Genomic DNA, 19,685 nt, shown 5'->3' with positions numbered 1-19,685 from the left:
CCAGCCCAAACCAGTACTCCACCTCCACCTTGCTGGCGTCTGAGTCGGACTGGAGCTCTCTGCCCTTTACCAATCCAGCCACGGGCCCATCCATCTGGCCCATCAAGACTCACTCTCATTTCATCAGTCCATAAAACCTTAGAAAAACCAGTCTTGAGATATTTCTTGGCCCAGTCTTGACGTTTCAGCTTGTGTGTCTTGTTCAGTGGTGGTCGTCTTTCAGCCTTTCTTACCTTGGCCATGTCTCTGAGTATTGCACACCTTGTGCTTTTGGGCACTCCAGTGATGTTGCAGCTCTGAAATATGGCCAAACTGGTGGCAAGTGGCATCTTGGCAGCTGCACGCTTGACTTTTCTCAGTTCATGGGCAGTTATTTTGCGCCTTGGTTTTTCCACACGCTTCTTGCGACCCTGTTGACTATTTTGAATGAAACGCTTGATTGTTCGATGATCACGCTTCAGAAGCTTTGCAATTTTGAGACTGCTGCATCCCTCTGCAAGATATCTCACTATTTTTGACTTTTCTGAGCCTGTCAAGTCCTTCTTTTGACCCATTTTGCCAAAGGAAAGGACGTTGCCTAATAATTATGCACACCTGATATAGGGTGTTGATGTCATTAGACCACACCCCTTCTCATTACAGAGATGCACATCACCTAATATGCTTAATTGGTAGTAGGCTTTCGAGCCTATACAGCTTGGAGTAAGACAACATGCATGAAGAGGATGATGTGGACAAAATACTCATTTGCCTAATAATTCTGCACTCCCTGTATACCAGTTTTTAAATTGTGTTGATAGGCCACGTAAAACCAGAGTTATGATAAAAAAAAAATATGCAATGTTTGGTTTTCTTCCTGAATATTATCATTGTTTATATTTACTGTGGAAGAAATGGTAAAACGGCGTATAAGGAAAACGCTCCAATCAAAAAATGATATGGCAACAAGGCATTAGTTGTTTAGGAAGGGAAGTTTTAGGAGTGACGGTGGTGTTTTGAGATGTGAGAGATTTGAGACGTTTAGCGCAAATCTTGTGTAGTTAGTGTGTAGTGTAGTCAATAGTTTTGTTGTGTGTGTCAGAACAATGAGGCGACTGCTGAATGTTACAGGTGTTACAGGAGTGATACATCTCCTGTTGTCAGGCCTGCAGGTATCAGGCTGTTGTTCTCCTTTATCTCATAGTGGACAGAAATTATTTTTTGGAGTGGCACAAATAATTTGTGTGGCATCAAATTTGATGCAGAACAGATGATTGTTCTGTAAATAGTTTGAAATGTTTATTTAAAAAACTGCCTTGGATGCTTTTTAGGTAAACAGCTGCAAAAAACTTTTTACTTTTTTGAAGAAGTAACTATATAAATAATTGCCCAACATTGGTCATTATATACTGTATTTTGCAGACAGAGAGTTACAGGACTCTCTCCCAGACCACAGACTCATACTCATAAAGTCAGAGCCTTATAAAAAATAAAATAAAAAAGAAAGTTGTGTTTTCAAAATTGGAGTTCAAGTTATTATTATTTTTACTTCCAATAGTGTTAACAAACTGCACAGGTCATGAACAAGATTTTTTTTTAAATTTTCATTGTGAGTGGGTTAAAGTATAGTCTAACATAAATGTTGTAATTTGATTATTTTAATAAACCATGTAACTTGGATGGATTCGATGCTGGCGTGACCACAGTGCACACGTCTGCTGTTGCTCACAGTGATCCAAGTGTCCTCTCAGGGAGTTTGTGTGTTCGCTTAGACACATGAAAAATTAGAGGGAACATTGCTGGGCAAGCAGATGGTATTATTCAAAGATATAAAGACGTGTGTGCGTGCGTGTGTGTGTGTGTGTGTGTGTGTGTAGTGAATCACTCTATAACAAAATATTTCCCAATACTTTCCACCTGTACTTGTCTCCGTAACATTAAATTCCCGATGTCATTTAATATTAAACTGCAGCTGACTGATCCAGTGACGACCGGTTAGCGCATGCGCAAGCAGACCTAACAACAAGCGATCGGTTGTGAGATTCTGGTAATATGGGCATAGCTTTGGTATTTTAATGCTTCGGATAACGTAGAGTCAAATGAACAAAGGCTTGAAAATATTTTACTGTTACTATACGTGCACTGTAATTGCATTTCGGCCTTATCACTATGCCGGTAAGTCCCCACGCATGTTTGCATTTTTGTTTTGTTTGCAAACTGGGTTCCTCCCTTCCTCTGCTGATGTGATGCTAACCGGTTAGCATAGCTAACCTAGCCGTTGTTGTTGCTGTAGGATACAAAAAACCCCTTAGACTCATTCTTCCGACGTTGGGTTTTGCGTGTCACCTCAGATTTGGTGTTCTTGAGTGGTGCTTGCTAGCTAGCATTGTCATTTATGTTACTAGTCCAAGCGTATTCCTGCATAGCAAAAAAAGCTAGCGGCAAATGCAAAGCAGGTAACTCAAGCATAACCTCACCGTTAGCTAGCTTCTACAAATGGTACCCTCAGATTTAGTCCAAACTAATAAGCTAGCTCCACTGAATCGACCTGACAGCTCTGCCCTTATATCCTGTTCGTAAAATAAAAATTATTGCTACGTACTAGAAATAACTGTCTTTATTATGGTATTGTGGTCCTTTTTTTTTTTTTCAGAGCCATAAGGTTGAGAAGCAGGAGGTCAGCGATAACGTTAAGGTCGTGGTGAGATGTCGTCCCCTCAACCAGAAAGAGACGACGATGGGCCACAAACAGGCCGTCATAGTGGATGAGATGCGTGGGACCATCACAGTCAACAAGCTTGAGACCCCCCACGAACCTCCCAAGACCTTTACTTTTGACACTGTTTTTGGTCCTGACAGTAAACAGCTGGATGTCTACAATCTCACAGCCCGCCCCATCATTGACTCAGTGTTAGAGGGTTACAATGGTATATTTAATGCGACTACACACATTGCTTTTTCAAATTAAGAAACCATTGCTGTTCTCTTTATTGGATTGTAAACTTTGCATTTTTTTTCTTCTTTCTTATTTTCCACATGCATTATTTGAAGTAATGATTTTTATTTTCTTCTGTCCATTTCAGGCACAATCTTTGCATATGGGCAGACTGGCACAGGAAAAACTTTCACAATGGAGGGTGTGAGAGCGGTGCCAGGGCTCAGAGGGATAATCCCAAATTCCTTTGCTCATATTTTTGGGCACATTGCCAAGGCAGAGGGTGACACAAGGTAAGACCACAATCAGTTACACACAATTGATCCAGTCAATTGCAGACAACTTGGCAAAGAACAAGTTACATCTTTAGGACTTTTGTTAGTAGCAGCACTGTCACTAAAATGCATAGTTTGTTTCCATTTCTTTAGTCTACGCAAAAGACAAAGATAACACTGTTTGACAGGCGTAAAATAGTATTTTTGCACCAGCAAGGTGATTCCCAAACAGCTGTTAGCCAAAAACCTGGCAACTAGTATAGACCTGACACACAACCTAAGAGATTCATCTGCCCTTTCATTTGATCCATTTATGGTTAGCTGAAGCCTTGTTATAAATTGTGGCTGTCAAGAAGCCACAGTAATGTATGTCAAAGTTGTAATGAGGATGTCTGTAACTGGCTTCACATAAACTCAGTCTTTGGTGAAGTGCGATGTTTATCCTCAAGTGTTGATGCATGTGTTTAAAAAAAAAAAAAGGGGGGGGGGAAGCCTGTTAAATGACCCAACAAGAAGGTCATTTCAAAAGTACATGTAGATCTGTTAAATTAAAATGCCATCATCTCATAGTTCTTAAAATTGTTTTATTCAAAAGGACAAAAAAAGAAGATGACCACTGGCATGTAGAGACACCAAGGCTGTCATTTTGACCCCATAGAAATAAATATAAAGTAACAGTCACGGGATGCTGGGTTGCCCAGCAGCACATATTATTTTCATACATTTTGATGCTGAGGCTGGTTGGTATATTTAATTGATGAGTCAATATACATGGGAGTGTAGTTGGATAAAAGATTAATAATTATTGCAGGGCGGAATGGATTGTTGTGGTGGGTGAGAGCAGTGAATGTGTGACAGAACGTGTAGAGAACGGGGGGGTGTTCCAGAGTGAGGACTATTAATCTGAGTGAAAATTGGGGTTTAGCGATCGATATGGATGTGTGAATGAGAGATGCAGATCTCTGTGCAGTTGTGGATGGTGTGATGAACTTTTACTGTTATACAGTTTGTTTGTTTTTCATTGTTGTAGCCAACTATGAGGTTAGTTTTATGTCTGTCTCATAGGCTCGAAGGCTCCCTTTATTTATTTTTAAAACCCTCTTTATTTTAGCATTATAGATGCCACATGTTATCCAAAATTCATTGTCAGCTTTTCCTTAATAATGTTCTCCTAAAATAATGAAATATTCAGACATGCTAGCTATTGTCTTGTTTGTTGTCATCTTTGTTTGTTAGTGAATTCTCATATTGATATTATATTTGTTATCTGTGATTATTTTTAAAACTTAAATCCCCAAAACGTAGATAAGTAAAAACTTAATTACTTAAAATTAGAAAAGCTTTGACCTTACTGTTGTCATTACAAGATGGGGTCAAAATCACCACGCTACCGGTTTTGGTTTAACAAGTTTTCTTTTTATTTAGCATCAGATGAGCATAAAGATTTTGAGACCACACGTTAATCTGAAGACAGTAAAACACCAGACCTAAACACACACCTAAATTTCAGATGTCATTGCTGTTGAAGGGATTTTTCAAAACGATTACATATTTTAGCGTGCAAAAGTGATGTGTACTGTAATTTAGAATGTCTGTGCATTAAAGTGACGTCTTGCATTGAGACATGCACCATGTTAAAAGTAATACAAATATCCAACTAGGTTTGAAAATATTTGGAAATCATTGGGAATGCTATCTATGGGAATGAAATCATTCCCATAGATAGCATTTTTGCACCAGTAAGGTGATTCCCAAAGAGATGTTTGCTGAAAACCTGGAAACTGGTTTTCCCATAGATGGAATCTTTTACTCTGAATGTATTGCTAATGTAATGGGTTTTTTTTTTTGTTTTTTTAAAATTCAAATTATTTAAAGGCTCCAAACCTTTAAGGGCTCTAAACAGAGCTCTTAAAGGTTTTGACCTAAACTGTTACAGGTAAAATATTTACAATTTACAGTTTGAAGTCTTAGTGAGTGTCTGATTTGCACTTACCTTCCACAGGTTTTTAGTTCGTGTTTCATACCTGGAGATTTACAACGAAGAGGTGCGGGATTTGTTGGGAAAGGACCAGCTGCAGAGGCTAGAGGTAACACTGCATTTACAATGAGTAACTTTTAACAAAGCAGTTCGGATAAAGTTGGCATTAAGGGCACTATAGTCTTATCTATATATGACTATAGTATATTATTGCACAGTCTATACCTTGCAATATAAAATGGCCTGTATTTATATAGCGCTTTACTAGTCCCTAAGGACCCCAAAGCGCTTTACATATCCAGTCATCCACCCATTCACGCACGCATTCACACACTGGTGATGGCAAGCTACATTGTAGCCACAGCCACCCTGGGGCGCACTGACAGAGGCGAGGCTGCCGGACACTGGCGCCACCGGGCCCTCTGACCACCACCAGTAGGCAACGGGTGAAGTGTCTTGCCCAAGGACACAACGACCGAGACTGTCCGAGCCGGGGCTCGAACCGGCAACCTTCCGATTACAAGGCGAACTCCCAACTCTTGAGCCACGATCGCCCCATAGTGCCTTGAGGCGACTGTTGTGATTTTTAAATAGAATTGAATTGAACTGAAACCTTCCAGAAGATGGCTAAATTAATTTGATTATGTTCAGTGTTTTGCTAGTGTATTTCTGACAGCAGCTTTTCAACATTATGGTGTTGATTTTTTTTTCTTTTATGACAGGTGAAAGAAAGACCAGATGTTGGCGTGTACATAAAAGACCTGTCTGGTTACGTCGTGAACAATGCTGATGACATGGACAGGATCATGACACTGGGCCACAAAAACCGTAAGCAGAACACAGGCAGTACTGAAAGTGAAATATATGCCACAAAACTAAATGCTGATCTTCATTCCTCCTAACTGAGATATTTATCTCTTGTGATTTAAAAAAAAAAAACCACACGTCAGAGTAAAAGGCTCTCACCCTACTTGTAGTAAATGGAAAATGGTGACTGCTAAAGAGTAAATGGGGAAATATGCAAAAATAACATTTTCAAAGTTTTAATTTCAGGTTCTGTTTTAATGTTACTGAATCAATCACCGTAATTATATTGTCTGGTCAAACCCTATTGTGGTATTTTTAGGGTCTGTTGGAGCCACAAACATGAATGAACATAGCTCGCGCTCTCATGCTATCTTTACCATCACCATCGAGTGCAGCGAGAAGGGCGTAGACGGCAACCAGCATGTGCGCATGGGAAAACTTCATCTGGTTGACCTTGCGGTATGTACTCTTGTACTACTAAACTAAAGGAGATGATATTGATATTGGGTGTATGTACTATATTCTTACAATCCATGATATACCTCACTGCCATTAATTAAATATAGACTTTCACTACTTACAGGGCTCAGAAAGACAGGGCAAGACTGGAGCCACAGGTCAGCGTTTAAAGGAAGCAACAAAGATAAATCTGTCTCTCTCCACGCTGGGTAATGTCATCTCAGCCCTGGTGGATGGCAAGAGCACTCACGTTCCCTACAGGAACTCAAAACTGACCCGACTACTCCAGGATTCACTCGGCGGAAACTCCAAAACAATGATGGTACTGCTAAATTTGGGAAGCAGCGTGCTGTTGTCTTTGCAAGGATGGAAAGATTTATTATAATTAGAGAAACCTTGAATTCTTGCTTAAACCATAGATGTGTTGTTGAAAAATACTTTGGGTGATCTGTTTTGCTGTAACACCACAAAACAACTAACTCCTGACCTAACTAAAAAGCCAACTAACCCTTAAATTGAGGGGGATTTTTACAGTATTTTAAATGTTGAATTGAAAGTTTTTGCCTCACTTCTTTAAATGCAACACTTTAATTCCCTCCAGTGTGCAAATATAGGACCTGCAGACTACAACTATGATGAGACCATCAGTACCCTTCGCTATGCCAATAGGGCTAAAAACATCAAAAACAAAGCCAGGATCAACGAGGATCCTAAAGATGCCCTGCTGCGTCAGTTTCAGAAAGAGATCGAGGAGCTCAAGAAAAAGCTGGAAGAAGGTAAAAAGCCAGAGCTTGAAGAAATCATTGCACTTTTTGATTTGCATATAATTTTTAACGCCACGTCTTTGTGAAATGCCACTTTGTGACGCATCTAGGTGAAGAGATCTCTGGCTCTGATGGCAGTGCGTCAGAGGAGATGGATGAAGGTGACGATGAAGGAGGGGTGGCAGGAGATGGTCGAAGGAGAAGAAGAGGTAAAAACAGTTGTGAATGAGCACATAGATCGTTCAACCTTAAATCTGCTTACAGTGATGCTCTGCATAAGAGATGTTTTAGGCCTTATCACTGTCATCATTCTATTATGAGTCAGCACTGAGGTTGCTTTGATGCTGCTTGAATGTTCACAGTCTTCCTTAAACATAAGACCTCTTAGTTTCCCTGGTATTCTCACCTTCTCTTTTTAAAAAGTAGGTGTTAAATACTCATGAATTCGGTATGTGTTGCAGTGCTGGATGTTTTCTTGATGCTTTGTTCTATTTTTTTTTTTTTTTTTTTTTTTTTAATCTCAAATTGATGTGTGTGCATATTTTTCAGTTGGGACTTTTCTACTTGATATAGTATGAAGCTATTCTAAATTAATAGCAGCCAAACTGTCCGTATGCTGTGAGTAAGCTCGTCTGCTATGTTTGTTTATATGCATATGTGCACATTACAGAGCTGCAGTTGATATACCCGCAAACTGCAAAACAAACGCTGCTAGACCTTATCTCTCTTTTTTTATTTCTCATTGTGGGCTTTGTTGGGTATAGTACTTCCTCTTTTCCTTTACAGACAACATCAGTTCAAATTGTGACTGCACCTCCGCAGTGCCACTGTCCACTGAGGACAAACCTCAGAATAGTGAGTTAGAGCAGCACTCTGCTCACCAACCCACCTGCCTACAAATTTAAGCCCTTTTCACACATGAGACAGATACATTTGCTGTGCCGTGTACTTTTGCGCTTTATTGGCTGTTTGCTTTCATGAATACTAGACGCAGTTCTTTGACAAGTCTTGTTCCCATTTTAGTTTCCCCAAACAATGTAACCTTTTTAGACAGATGCTCCTAAGCAGTTTCACAGTAAAGTAAATATGATCCGTAATTATATAGTCTATATTTCTAGTTTTTTAAAATTTTTTGCCCTCCGTATTTCCTTATTAGCTTGTTGCAACTCTTCGAATGGGGATTAAAATAAAGATTAAACGATGGCTTGTATGCTGTTTATAGGTTTTCTTGTTATGCTCTGTAAAAGAGCATGAATGAAAGCTGAATACCAACCTCATGTCTAATAAAGACAGAATTTTTTTTTCTTCATGCCGTGGATGTAGGTGGTTTTCTTTAGGGGATTTCCTAAGGCCTCGATGTCCCGTCAATGACTCAAGTAATTTGCTGCATTTCCTCTTTAGTGGTCAGCTTACCTAGTTACCTGTTACTATTTTTCACTGTGGTTATTGCAGTTGTCTGGGTTCTGAAGATTTTCTCAATTTTCACTATTTTTAGTGAAAATTCATATATATTTTTTAATGTCCTCTTTGTGTGTTAAAAGCCTTGATCAGTTGATGTAATGGAGAAAGCCTTAAACCCCTTTATTTTTTCTTTTGTTATTATAGTTACAATTAGCATCAGGATTGCATTGCTGGATTACAAGGAAGCATGCAATCTTTTGGGGTGTTGATCCTAGTTTGGTAATTCTACATTGTGTTTGTGAATTACACGACATGTGTGAAAAGGGGCTTTGTACTATCCTTGACACACTGCCACTCCTGTAGGCTCACAGCGTAATCCCGCTTCCCGACTGCTCCACACACCTTCATTGTCATCTCCCAGGCCTTGTTAGGGTTTCCATAAAACTGATTGCAAGTTTGTCCGTTGAATGAAGGTGCTCATGCTGCAGATTCCTGAATCCACTCAGTCCATTAATTTGGGGTATCTGCCCAGCTGGACAACTCTTTGTGAAAGGTTGATCTTATCTGAAGAATATTTTCTATTATTCTTCTTTACAGATGACCCGAATGATCAGTTTTTGTGCATGACAGTTCAATATCCTCACTTTATACCTGCTCAAATTGTGATTTCTTGAAGACCTAATTCACCCACATTATGTTTCATTATGGGTTTTTTTTCTTTCCTGTGTGTCTTATGACCGGCATCACTAAAAGATGCCTCTCATCTCATCAACATTTTTTATATATATATATATATATATATATATATGTGTATATATATGTGTATATATATATATATATATGTATATGTATATATATATGTATATATATATGTATATATATGTATATGTATATATATATGTATATATATATGTATATATATGTATGTATATATATGTATATGTTTCAATTTATAGAGATGTAAGACTTTCCGAATCACTCTGTAATGTGTTGCTCTTTCTTTCTCCTCCTTTTGGTGCAAATGATGCCTGTCTGACTTGCTATACACCTCTTAATTGAAGAAGAAAGAGGTTGGTGTAAGAGTCTACATGGTCAAACTGTCCTTTACAAACAATGTTTTTTGCTCACTTAAAATGATCAAGATTACCAACACGTGCTTTAGTAGCTTTTCACTAACCGATTGGATAACTGCTGATTGTATAAGCACTGCTAGCATTTTTCTGTTTGTCCATTGTCTGACTGCCACCCTTAATACTTACTCTTTTCATAAGCACCATATCATCCTCGCATTTCTTATAGTTTCCCTTATTCATAGGTTTTGCATATACTAACTTTGATTATTTAATACTGTGCACTAGCAAGCTAGAAACATATGCACATGGATCCTACTAGCATTCCCTTTATAAGGACTCATTCAGAAGACCCACAGGTTTGCTCAGAAACTGCACAGATTAAATAATACTAATGCTGATTGTTAAAGAGGAATGAATCTGCCTTTAAATGATTCAATACCTATACAGTGACAAGTGCTTGTTAAACAACCACTAAGGCTCTTTGCTGTCCTATGTGTGTCTGTTCAGGAAGGAAGAAGGTTTCCCCAGACAAGATGGTGGAGATGCAGGCAAAGATTGAAGAGGAAAGAAAGGCTTTGGAGGCCAAGCTAGACATGGAGGAGGAGGAGAGGAACAAGGCAAGAGCAGAGCTTGAGAAGAGGGAGAAGGACCTTCTTAAAGCCCAGTGAGTCAATAAAGGGAAAATAAATTCTATTTTTGATTAAAAATCATTTGTGGTATTTGCTAATTTTGGTAATTGGTGGGCCTTTTAAAATGTCAGGCAGGAGCATCACCTCCTGCTAGAGAAATTGTCGGCTTTAGAAAAGAAGGTGATTGTGGGTGGGGTGGACCTCTTGGCCAAAGCTGAGGAGCAGGAGAAGCTTTTGGAGGAGTCCAACAATGAACTCGAAGAGCGTCGCAAGAGAGCAGAGCAGCTGCGGAAGGAACTGGAGGAAAAAGAGGTACGGATAAATAACGTCACTGAATCCACGCATTATCTCATCCTTTCCTAAGTTTGGCAGCTGATAGTCACGCTGTTGACGGTAATGTCACAATAATGAATCAGCATTACCACTTGGGAAATTCTTCTTTACCTGTTGTACCACATTGTAACCACAATAAAGCAACACATACATTCGTAAATTAAACCTGTAACCCATATCTGTCAGTTATCTGTCAGTTACTCTGGAGAGAATATCTCATGTATGTATGTTTTGTTTGCTTGCTGACCAGTGGTTTAAAAAAACCCAGCTAAATTAATAGTTTCACAATTTGTGAAACTATTCATTTTTTGTTTATTTTTGGGCAACATTTTGCTTCAAAAAATTGCGACTCTTTTGCCACTCATAGCTAACCATTATCCTGTCGTGCTTCACTGAGATGACAGGATATGCTGACAGTTACATTGCTTGTTTTTTAGAGAAATTATTGCATCACTGTGGTTGGAAATATGGTTAGAAGTTAATACTACACACTTTCATGTGCAAATTGATTATGATCGATGTTCAGATAAAAGTTGAAACTCATGTCCTTTTAGTTTAATGTCTGAATTAAAGATATTTGAAAGCTTTATTTTTTTCTTCTTATTATTATTAAAAGTGATATTTTGATTTTTTGCTGTTTATTTGTGGCTGTTCCTGCTTGCAGCTCGATGGTATAATGTCCTTTACCATACACACAATATATTTTTGTAAACCCAAACAAAAGCTTGCAAAAGTACCTTGATTGTGCATAATCACAAACCTCGTCTCTCTTAAAACAGCAAGAACGTTTGGATATAGAAGAGAAGTATACTAGCCTGCAGGAAGAGGCTCAAGGAAAGACCAAGAAGCTGAAGAAAGTATGGACCATGCTGATGGCTGCCAAATCTGAAGTAAGTTTAACAAAGGGTTGCACCATAAATGATCATTATTCTTTGACTTGTTCCCTGTCAGGACAGAAGGGTGACCATTATGAGACACTAAAGTATTGCTATTATTAATTGTGTATGCAGCATGTATATTCAGATTTAATCAAATAGCTCTTTGTGGCTAGATGTATTATCAGTTTAGCAGAAACTGATCTGCTAGCATTGTTGTTTTTCATCGGTTAGATGGCAGATCTGCAGCAAGAGCATCACAGAGAAATCGAAGGCCTCCTCGAGAATATCCGCCAGCTGAGCCGAGAACTCCGGCTCCAGATGCTCATCATAGACAACTTTATTCCCCAGGAATACCAGGTGTGTGTGCGTGCGTGCGTGCACATTTAAGAGAAGTCCAGATAACGCAATGACAGTAGAAGTACTGTAATATTAGACATCTTTAGTTACAAGGCTAATCTGATACTTGTATTTACCTGTTATTTAAACATACACACATTAAGCATACATCATCTAAATCTGACATGAATTGAGTGGGGTTGTTTTTATATTGTTGTTGGCTTTATTTATTGTTGTTTTACTTCTGCTTCCTCTACATCAGGGGTCGGCAACCCTAGGCACCCGTGCCAGGGTTAACTGATGGCACGACCATAGCTGGACTGGCCATCGGGCATTTGTTCGGTGGGCCGATGATTTTTATTTTATTTTTTTTGTAACGGTATAAACAATGAAAGGTAGTAGATTGGCCAGATGCTGGCCGGTGTGTAAAAATAACTCAGTTGTTTGGTGGTGGCTATGGCGTAGCTTCCACAGATTCAGTAATATTAGCAAGTGGTGGCCAGCAGGTGGATGAGAGAAAGGGGAGGCAACAGGAGAGACCAGAGGCGGGGCCGGTCCGAGTGTCAGGTGAACTGAACTTTAGGTAAGAAGTTATGATCTGCAGTCTATCTGGGTCAGATATAAACCAAGTTTAGGTGCAGTTTATTTTCGTTGTGCTGACTTTTTACAGTCAGTTACAATAACTCGTACTGCGTGCTAGCTAGCATGACGGAGTTTCTATACAGCTGGGTGGGTGCTATGATGTTACTGATAGTGAACTTTATTTTATTCATAAGGTTAATTAGTAGAGTTGCCAACCATCCCGTAAAAAGACGGAATCGTCCTGTGTTCAGAGAAAATATTACGCATTTCGTATTGAGCTGAAAAGGAACACAGTTTGTCCTGTACTTCAGCTACAGTGAAAAAGACACAAAGCTGGAGTTTTTCTATCTTTATGCTGTCAGCTGCATCTTCTCCTCTCATTCTCTCCCTCTCCTGTTGCTACTTCAATCATGAAACTGATCAATGATCAGCTGATTGGCTTTTCTCTCTGGTTTGTTTATCGCCCACTTTGCGCCAGAAAGAGGAAACCAGCGGATGTCGCGCTAAACAACAGCAGCACGTTTAAGCTTGATCAGCTGTTGTTAGAATTTATTTAATATTAATTTCTAGTATCAGCTGATGTTTGCTGGAGCCACAGCCGTAAAAGCTGCTGGTCATGATGTCGGTTTGGATATGTGGTGAGAGGGAAACATGAAGATGAAACCAGGAGATGTCCTTACTGAATCATCAGAGCTGAACAGGTGATGGAGAAACAGGTTTACCTTTTAGGTGACATGAATGAGTTGAAGGGAAGTTATGAACTGTTTCTGAGAGACAAATAACACCAGGATCCTTTTCTATGTAACTGACAGTTGGTAACTGTGCAGGGGCGGGTCTAGCAAAGTTTTGCTAGGGGGCCAGGCAGGGCATTTACAGGGAGAGGGGGGCACAAAGAAAAACTTTCTTATTCTCATTTAAAATGTCTGGCTGTTATTAAATAATTATCTGAAGCTTACAACCAAAGTTTTTATCTGACGTAAAATGTATAGAAATCATACATATACCAACAAGATTGTACATCACTGTCACAACAGCATTTGTTTTCATTCAAAGGCTTTATGGCTTTAATACCTGGTGGGCCGGTCTCTAGTCAAAATGCCCGGGCTGTTTTGGGTTTTTTTTTGTCCCAGTCCAGCCCTGGGCAAGACACGCAATGAATTAATCTGAGAAGGTGCATTAAAAAATAAATGGCCGCGCCAGCGGTGCACATCAGAAATGAGCTGCATAGACATATTAGTTGTGCCACTTCTTAATGACGGTATCTTAGCTAACAACCCCAACTACCAGATTCAACTTGTAATTGGCTAAAAATAACTTAGCCTACCGGTGAGAGGGACGTTGTTAGCTTTCCACATTCCGACACTTCAAAAGCTTCAGGAGCTTTCCGCTCAGCACAGCATCAGCACCACGGAAATACACGGATACAGACTCGTTTTTGGGACTTTCAGGTGTATGGACCAATGTTTTATTTTCTGATCACACCAGAAAGCTTTAATGAGCAGCTGGATTTGTCTTGCATTAACTGGCTGAGTTAATGCCAACATCGAAGCAGCTGGAATCCACAGCTGTGCGTGTTCATGGAGCTTGCATTTTCACCTGCTGGACATCACTACCTGACAAGTTTAACTGTCTTCAGAACATTGCAGAGGCCTTATTGACAGTATTTGGCTCTGCATGTCTGTGTGAGCAGATTTTCTCTCACATGAAGAGAGTCCTCAGTTAGCCGTCTGAATGCTGGACACTTGGAGACCTGTGTCTCTGAGTGGGAGACCAGAGATCACATTAACATGTGTGTCCCTGTATTAACAAACATGCCATATTGGCTCAGTTTATTTTTCTTGTCATTGTTATGAGGAAATAGCATCTGCATTTTCTGTTGTACAGTTCATTTGCTGTTATGGAGTTCTTGTTATGGATAAAAAGTGTCTTTTTTTGTTTCAAAATAGCTGATAACTATTCGCTGATAGCTGCAAACATCTGCGAACAAATATAATTCTATGAAGTGGTTCTATATAGTGTGCAACTGTTAATATAGAGCGTTATTAAATTTATTGCTAATGCAATCATATGGCACACTGACTTGAGGAAATTTTAGACGGCACTCGTCATCAGAAAGGTTGCCTACCCCTGCTTTACATCTTTTGTCATAGAGACACAGTTCAGACACCTTGTGCATGTGTTTTACTCTTTCTGAATTATTTAATAATTTTTAATTAATAATTTGTTTTGAAAATCTGACCTTACTCAAAGTAATGGTAGGTCTGAATTGGACTAATTAACTGTCAGATGTTAGAATCAAAACAATTGTCTCTAACCACAGTTTTCAATCTTTAGGCATGAATTTTTGTCTTGTAGGCTGAATGACCCCTCCTTTTACTTACAGGAATTAACCAGCATGCTTGAAAATGTCATTTTGATAATTATAGCTGCCAATTATTTATTTGAAGTTATCAAGATGATCTGATTGTGTGAGATTTTCAAAATAAAAGCCATATTAAAAACTGAAGGATATACTTAGAAATATCAAATTTTCTAAATAAAACCCTATTGTTATTGTTGTTCTTTCCATATTTTTTTCCAATGTTTTTAACAATGATTAAAAAAAAACCAAAAGTCTCACAGTAGCAACAAACCCCTCCGTTTTTTTTTTGTTTTTTTTTCAGAAATTCCACATATTTGATCCACATAATGAAAGTTTTGATTATTAGTGAACTTCTGTAAATCTTTAATCCTGATATGGTATTAACGATTATTAATGGGGAAATGGTATTTGTAGGAAGATGTCAGTTGTAATGACATGCCACTGACAGTAATGAATAGCATTTTCCTAAAGATCTGTGCCTTTGTTAATAAGAGAGAGGATTTGTTACTGCTGGACCTTTGTGAATTTTGCCAACCAGCAACAGAGTGACTGCTGTGACCAAATAATTATTTTTCACATCTACAAACATACATTTTAATTTTGTTTCATATATTCCAGGAAATTAAAAGAAGAGCATCCAAGCAAGATGTTGTAGAGTAGACCGCAAACAGAGTAACACAGGGTCAGATTTAATCAGCTTTACTTTGGCCAACACACATCCATAGGAGAAGAAGCTATTAAGGTTTATCTACTAATTTAAAACAGGATGTTTGCGTAGTACGATGTTGTTAGAAAGCTATGCTGTTGTAGTGCTGAATGAGATGTTGTGACAGATATACAAGCCAAATTTGTTTTTACCAAAGTACCTACAAAAAGACATAGACTGTGCGATAGTGCTCTTCACAGTATGTGTGCGCACATCAGCAGGAAGACAAAAAGCTGCGTTTGTAATTTATTTGACAAACACATAATTTCTGTAGCTTTGCCTCTGTACACCACAACAGTGAATTTTCAATCCATCAATATGTGATTGAAGCGCAGACTTTGAGCTTGAATTGGAGGGGTTTATGAAAATGTGGCAGACCAATTAACGTCACAGACCAGGATCGTCAAGTGCTGAAAGGGCACGACACGCTCTGATGACCCAGTAACTGTAGAGCTCCTAGCCTCCTCTGCCAGTAATAACATCACAGGAACTAATGTGCCTCTAGCTAGGCATGGGTTTCCATGGGCGAGCAGCTCTAGTAGGTGTTGTGTGTAGGTTACCAAGTATTTTGTCCAAGTCGTGTATATGTGCATAGTAGATGTGAAAAGAGATAACAGATTTCAAAAGTGGTGCAATTCAAAATCTAGTAGACATACATGCATTTAAACTCAGATTTACAAACTGGAAAAGCTGCTTCTTTCTTTACTCAAACATTAGTAATGCGCTTCCTGTACGATGACATTTTTACATGGGAAGCAACATCTACTAGCATTAAACATTTTCATTGAGAAGCAGGCAAACAGGAAGGTTGCATGGCCTTCCAAGTAGCCTACAAAACTGTCAGCTGACCAGTTTTTCTTTGACAAGCAGAAAGAAATGTTACTTTTGCTGTTTTTTTCACCATGCAACATATCTCATCTTCAACTTCCAGATAGTGCTTCTGATAATCTCTCATGTTTTGCTTGTAGGAGATGATAGAGAACTATGTGCACTGGAATGAGGACATTGGAGAGTGGCAGCTGGTGAGCTCACTTTGCACAGCTAATTCACACACTGGTGCACAGTCTAATCAGCATCCGTTTAAAGAGTTTCACTCCTTCTTTCTGGTGATTTGTGTCTCTTTTAGAAATGTGTGGCTTACACTGGCAACAACATGAGAAAACAGACCCCTGCTCCAGACAAAAAAGAAAAAGATGTGAGTTGTGGGAAGTTGTTTTTATGTAATCATTGATGTTGTGGATTTTTTTTCTCTCTTTACATTGTAATTCTGACCTCTTTTCTTTTCTCCTTGTCACTGTAGCCATTTGAGGTGGATCTGTCTCATGTGTATCTAGCCTACACAGAGGAGAGTATGCGGCAGTCGCTGATGAAACTAGAGAGGCCCAGGACCTCTAAAAGTAGCAAGAGTGGCCGTCCCAAGACGGGGCGAAGGTAGAGAGCTTTCTACACAAATCAGTACCTTGTGTTTTAATATTGACTACCTGTCCCCTGTGTAGTTCACACACATTTTCCTCCCCCATCTACATTTGTCATAGCAGTATGTAATACACTTCTGTTTCCTCTTAGTTAACAAATATGAACTTGAATGTACAATGTACTTGAATGTGATTTGACCCAGTTTGGTTTGCATGGGTTGGACTGCATCCTGTCTGCAAGATGAATGACCGAAATGTTAAAAAAGGAAGGAAAAAAAAACGTCCACAATAATTATTATTATTATTATTTTTTAACAGGCCAGCTAATAGCTACCATTAACCAACAACACCAAAATTCAAACTTGCACCTCTTTCTAATGTTGGCCTTTTTATTCCCTTAGTGCTGAATTTGGATCAGATTATTGCTCCTGGCTGACTGTTGCAATCGCGTTCCTGCGCTTGCTTATCATGGAGAGAGATGGTTGATTTCTACTTAATTTTTCTGTTACCCCAGCTGCAGTTATCACAGAGGAAGATCTTCCTCACGTAGTTACACTGAGGCAGAGTTAAAGTACTAATCAGGTCAAACTGATTGTTTTTTTTTTTCTTTGAGTTTAAGCTTAGATGCAAAACAGATCAAGTGTAAATGGGTTCTTTAGATGCAGGGTTCAGAATAATTTGTTAAACAGTGAGCTGGTTATCTCCATGTGTACTTGTAGATCAGTGACATTTCTACTTATGTTTTATCTTTTTTGTTTTTTTGTTCTTGAGTTCGACTGCATGAATATGAAGTGCATGCAGTCCAAGTGACGAACAGGGTGATCAATTTAAATATAGCGTTGAGTTCCTGAATATCGTTTGGGAACTCAAACATTTAGCAACTCTTCATAATTAGTGTATTTATAGCAGTTTGATATGAGCTGTAAGCATGATGGTGTTAGTCAATATCATGATATGCTGCTTTTCTGAGAACTGAGCAAGCTGAAAAGCTCCTTGAAATGCTTGATAACGTTTATCACACACCCATCTCCACACAGGAAAAGATCTGCAAAACCAGACGCTGTGATCGAATCCCTTCTGCAGTGATGACAGCACAGAGGAGAGCCCCAGTGCACTGCAACTCTCGTGTTACCTGAAAGAAGCTGTTGGTCCAGTTTATGACCAAACACTATCTAAAAGATTATCTGCATACTTTAAATAACTCATACGGTTTTACATGTAAAAGAGTTGCACCTGTGATAGGACTTTAGACTTCTTGGCCTGGAGGACCTGTTATATGTATTGTGGTATTTTTATGTTGCTTTGGGACATATTTCAGCTGCACCATAACCATAAAAATATACATTTCTCTTTTGAAAATGTCTTAAATCCTGACAGAAGCTGACAGAAACAGAGCTGTGAGCTTCTAAACTGATTTCCTGCGATGTGACCAACTGGTTTGTGTTAAGTGGCCCGTGCGGATATTAATGTGTTATGATTAATTTCTGATTGCGTGTGCAATTTCACAGAAATCATTTGGGTAAAAGGTTAAAGTATTTAAATAATTATATACACGAAAAGTTTGCTTTATACTCGTTCCTGTAGGTAAGGAGCATAGGAGCATGCATGTCAGTCAACTCTTACTGCTAATAGCTAAAATAGGAAAGTCATCTTTTTATTGTCAGATGTCAGGACACTGTGTTATATTATTATAACGAGATACTACATGCATATGGTATGCCTTAGTATAATGCACTAGTAAGAATTTTTGTGAAGATGATTTCATTTCATGGTGTTTTATAGTGGAGGCAAAATGGCTTTTATTTGGTATCATACTGTATTATCATACTGTCAACTGTTTACAATCTCTAAACCACTGGGTTTTTTTTCTTTTGGGGGGGGAGGTGTTATTTATTAAATTATTCCACATGTTTTATCTCACATTCTGGATGCTCTTTGTGTTTCAGAATTAAAATGTTAGAAACTAGAAGAGATTATCATGATTATACCACCACACCAGGAACAGCTCAGCTGGCTTTCAGAATGAATTTCTAAACTAACCTAATTGATGTCATATTTGTTTTTTCTTTATCTTTTGCATAAAACAACTTTTTACTGAACAGTTTTACCCACAAATACTTTCAGGGTGTGATTTACCAAGGATCCCCACCGCCCCCTGCTCTTTTGATCCCCCTGTGGGACAAACCAAAATACAGGTGGAAGTGATCTTGATCCCTCTTTTCATGACGGCACCACACATGAAAGATGATCGGACATGTTACACACGCCTGATCATCTGCATCAGCATTCCCAGCACAATGGTCCATCGATAACTTCATCTGTGAGAATTTTTTGTATTCTTTGTGCAGGCTGTGATCAGCTGATCTGTTCTGTTGTCAGCCTCGAGGTTTACTGCTCTTTGTGGATTTAACCGTCTGAATTCAGCATTTCATGTGCTGTCACAGCTCCTTACCAGCTCACAGGCAGTATCAAAGGTACAATATTATGAGTAAAACTACACGCCCCATTTCAGAAGCCGAAAAGGTTTGCTCCAACACCTAACAATGATCGGCTATCTTATTAAAAATAAGAGAATTTGTTTTAGACTTAAAGCTGAAAGTCAACAGTGCAACTGAATCAGCAAACTCTGTTTCCTTGTAGAAATAAATCATATTTATTCACATTATTTTTACATCATATTTATAGATGGTTGTCAGTGCACTCGCAGTGGGGTCCGCCCCACAGTTTGAGAACCACAGATCTAATCAAAAAGTGATCTTAAACACCACATCCT

At 38.8% G+C, this 19,685-nt stretch overlaps 1 protein-coding gene across 4 annotated transcripts; it reads left to right on the top strand.

Annotated features, from left to right (window-relative positions):
- Positions 1–1,970: 1,970 nt before the first annotated feature.
- On the top strand, positions 1,971–18,832 carry kif3a (kinesin family member 3A). 4 transcript variants are annotated; one of them, XM_005921232.3, is made up of 19 exons: positions 1,971–2,154; positions 2,633–2,906; positions 3,063–3,207; positions 5,192–5,276; positions 5,890–5,995; positions 6,294–6,433; positions 6,558–6,755; positions 7,035–7,209; positions 7,308–7,406; positions 7,984–8,052; positions 9,663–9,668; positions 10,179–10,335; positions 10,432–10,612; positions 11,413–11,523; positions 11,743–11,868; positions 16,466–16,519; positions 16,624–16,692; positions 16,798–16,928; positions 17,950–18,832. In XM_005921232.3, the coding sequence occupies exons 1-19, from the start codon at positions 2,149–2,151 to the stop codon at positions 17,996–17,998; spliced, it is 2,181 nt and encodes a 726-aa protein (XP_005921294.1). In that variant the 5' UTR covers positions 1,971–2,148; the 3' UTR covers positions 17,999–18,832. The 4 variants fall into 4 exon arrangements, with proteins under 4 accessions (XP_005921294.1, XP_005921293.1, XP_005921295.1 ...); XM_005921231.3 differs by having other exon boundaries at positions 9,660–9,668; XM_005921233.3 differs by lacking the exon at positions 7,984–8,052 and having other exon boundaries at positions 9,660–9,668.
- Positions 18,833–19,685: the final 853 nt, after the last annotated feature.

The sequence above is a fragment of the Haplochromis burtoni genome, unplaced genomic scaffold, assembly GCF_018398535.1.
Source record: "Haplochromis burtoni strain Fernald_Lab_line unplaced genomic scaffold, NCSU_Asbu1 Contig_10, whole genome shotgun sequence".
Taxonomy (NCBI): Eukaryota; Metazoa; Chordata; class Actinopteri; order Cichliformes; family Cichlidae; genus Haplochromis; species Haplochromis burtoni.
The sequence above is the reverse complement of the archived record's forward strand: the minus strand, read 5'-3'. Positions and strand labels throughout refer to the sequence as shown.